This window comes from Haplochromis burtoni, unplaced genomic scaffold (genome assembly GCF_018398535.1).
Source record: "Haplochromis burtoni strain Fernald_Lab_line unplaced genomic scaffold, NCSU_Asbu1 Contig_3691, whole genome shotgun sequence".
NCBI classification, from domain to species: Eukaryota; Metazoa; Chordata; class Actinopteri; order Cichliformes; family Cichlidae; genus Haplochromis; species Haplochromis burtoni.
The window spans coordinates 2463-4059 of record NW_024586052.1 but is presented as its reverse complement, the minus strand read 5'-3'; the positions used below and the strand labels follow the sequence as shown (position 1 = coordinate 4059).

The window sequence follows — 1597 nt, the reverse complement described above, 5'->3', positions numbered from 1 at the left end:
ACACACACACACACACGCACACACACACACACACACACACAGGTCAGAGCAGACAGATGCTGACACTCTGAGTTCGTGCACCACTTCTGTGTGCACGCTGATCTCAGGTCAGCTTCTCCTCCTTAGTTTAACTGAACACCTGTGTGAGTCACACCTGCAGACCTCTGTGGCTCTCCTCTCTCTGCAGCCTCCTCCATAAGGTTTGTAAGGACCTCGCTGAGTGGTACTTCCAGGACGGATGCTCTGTGCTGGCGGCGTGCTGCCACCTGGCCGTGGACGACGTCGAGGTGAGTGTCGCAGTCGCCGTCTTCGGCATTTCTTTGCGCTCCGCTTTAAAACGTGGCTGAAGTGTGTGCGGACGTGTGCTTTGGTTCCAGTTAGCCATGTCCAGTCTGATGCGAGGTAACGAGCTGGAGCTGGCCGCGTGTGTGGGCATCGTCCTCGGAGAGGGGGCCAATCAGAGCACGGCTTACTGCCTTCAGCTCCTTGCCAGGAAGTACATGACCAATCCGACATGGTAGGTTTTTGTGCTGCTTTGCCCCCACACGAAGACCGCCGTCCATTGAGCACGCTCAGTTAACTGAACTGGTCACATGATTTTGTTTACTTTGAGAACAGATCAGATCGGGGGATTTAAGGGCGTGGCTTTGCTTTGACACATCCTTTTGATTGGCTCTCTCTTTCGTGAAATTCGCAATGCCAGGGAACTGTTCCCTGACAGGTGCAGCTGTTGGTGCTTAAAGGTGGGCGGGTACGGACTTAAACAAATCAGTGTGCAGGCCGCTTACCTGCACAGTGCGAACCAATCAGGACAAAGTAAACGTCCACGTAGGAGAAACTGCAGTTCCTCTAATGTCCACTCGAGGCTCCAACAGTGAGTCTGTCCTCACGGACAAACCGCTGGGTGACGTCACATATCCAGCTGTGCTGGCGCCCAGCTGTCAGCTACAGGCTGACTCAGGACAGACGGACGCAGTCGCAGCCACGAGCACACACAGCTGCTTCACTCTGTGGCTCCATAAAAGCTGCGCATGATAAAAACATGACCCTCATCTTCTCTGTGTTTACACTTAGGGAGCTGTCAGCTGACCTGCTGCGAATGATTCCCGACAACCACGTCTTATTGGCTAAACTCTGCGCGTTTTACCCGGGGACTGCGGCTGAAATCAACCAGCTGCATGAAAGGGTGCGTACGCTCGACTCCTTCTGGGTAAAATGTAAACGTTGCAGTGATCGGTAAATACTTAAAGCCTTTATTTAATAGACAACAGCAGAAACATGTTTGCAGCGGACGTGGGCGTGTACATGTCGATATTAACGCGTGATGATGTCGCTCGCTGTCTTTAAAGTGCGGCCTGCCTTCACTGGAGGAGTGTAAGGTGCTGGCAGAAGAAGCTGTGAATGAAGGAGACTTGTTTTCAGCGGTTAAACTCCGCCTGCTGAGCCCCGAGCCTGAGGTCGCCCTGCAGATCGGGATAAACCACGTCAAAGGTACTCACACATCAGCATCTGTGCAGCAGCTGGAAGTTCACAGAAAACAAAGATTTCATGTGTTTTTTCTCCATGTTTTAGTTCATGTTTATGGCTCACCCCAACC

General features: G+C 52.3%; 1 protein-coding gene across 1 annotated transcript in view; it reads left to right on the top strand.

Annotated features, from left to right (window-relative positions):
- Positions 1 to 1491, top strand: part of LOC106632900 (WD repeat-containing protein 17) — a gene marked incomplete at both ends in the record, with an annotated part of 3487 nt that extends 1996 nt beyond the window's left edge. Inside the window, 4 exon segments of the mRNA XM_014331610.1 lie at positions 188 to 287; positions 378 to 517; positions 1075 to 1186; positions 1350 to 1491. Coding sequence (XP_014187096.1) covers positions 188 to 287; positions 378 to 517; positions 1075 to 1186; positions 1350 to 1491 — 494 coding nt within the window.
- Between the last annotated feature and the right edge of the window lie 106 nt (positions 1492 to 1597).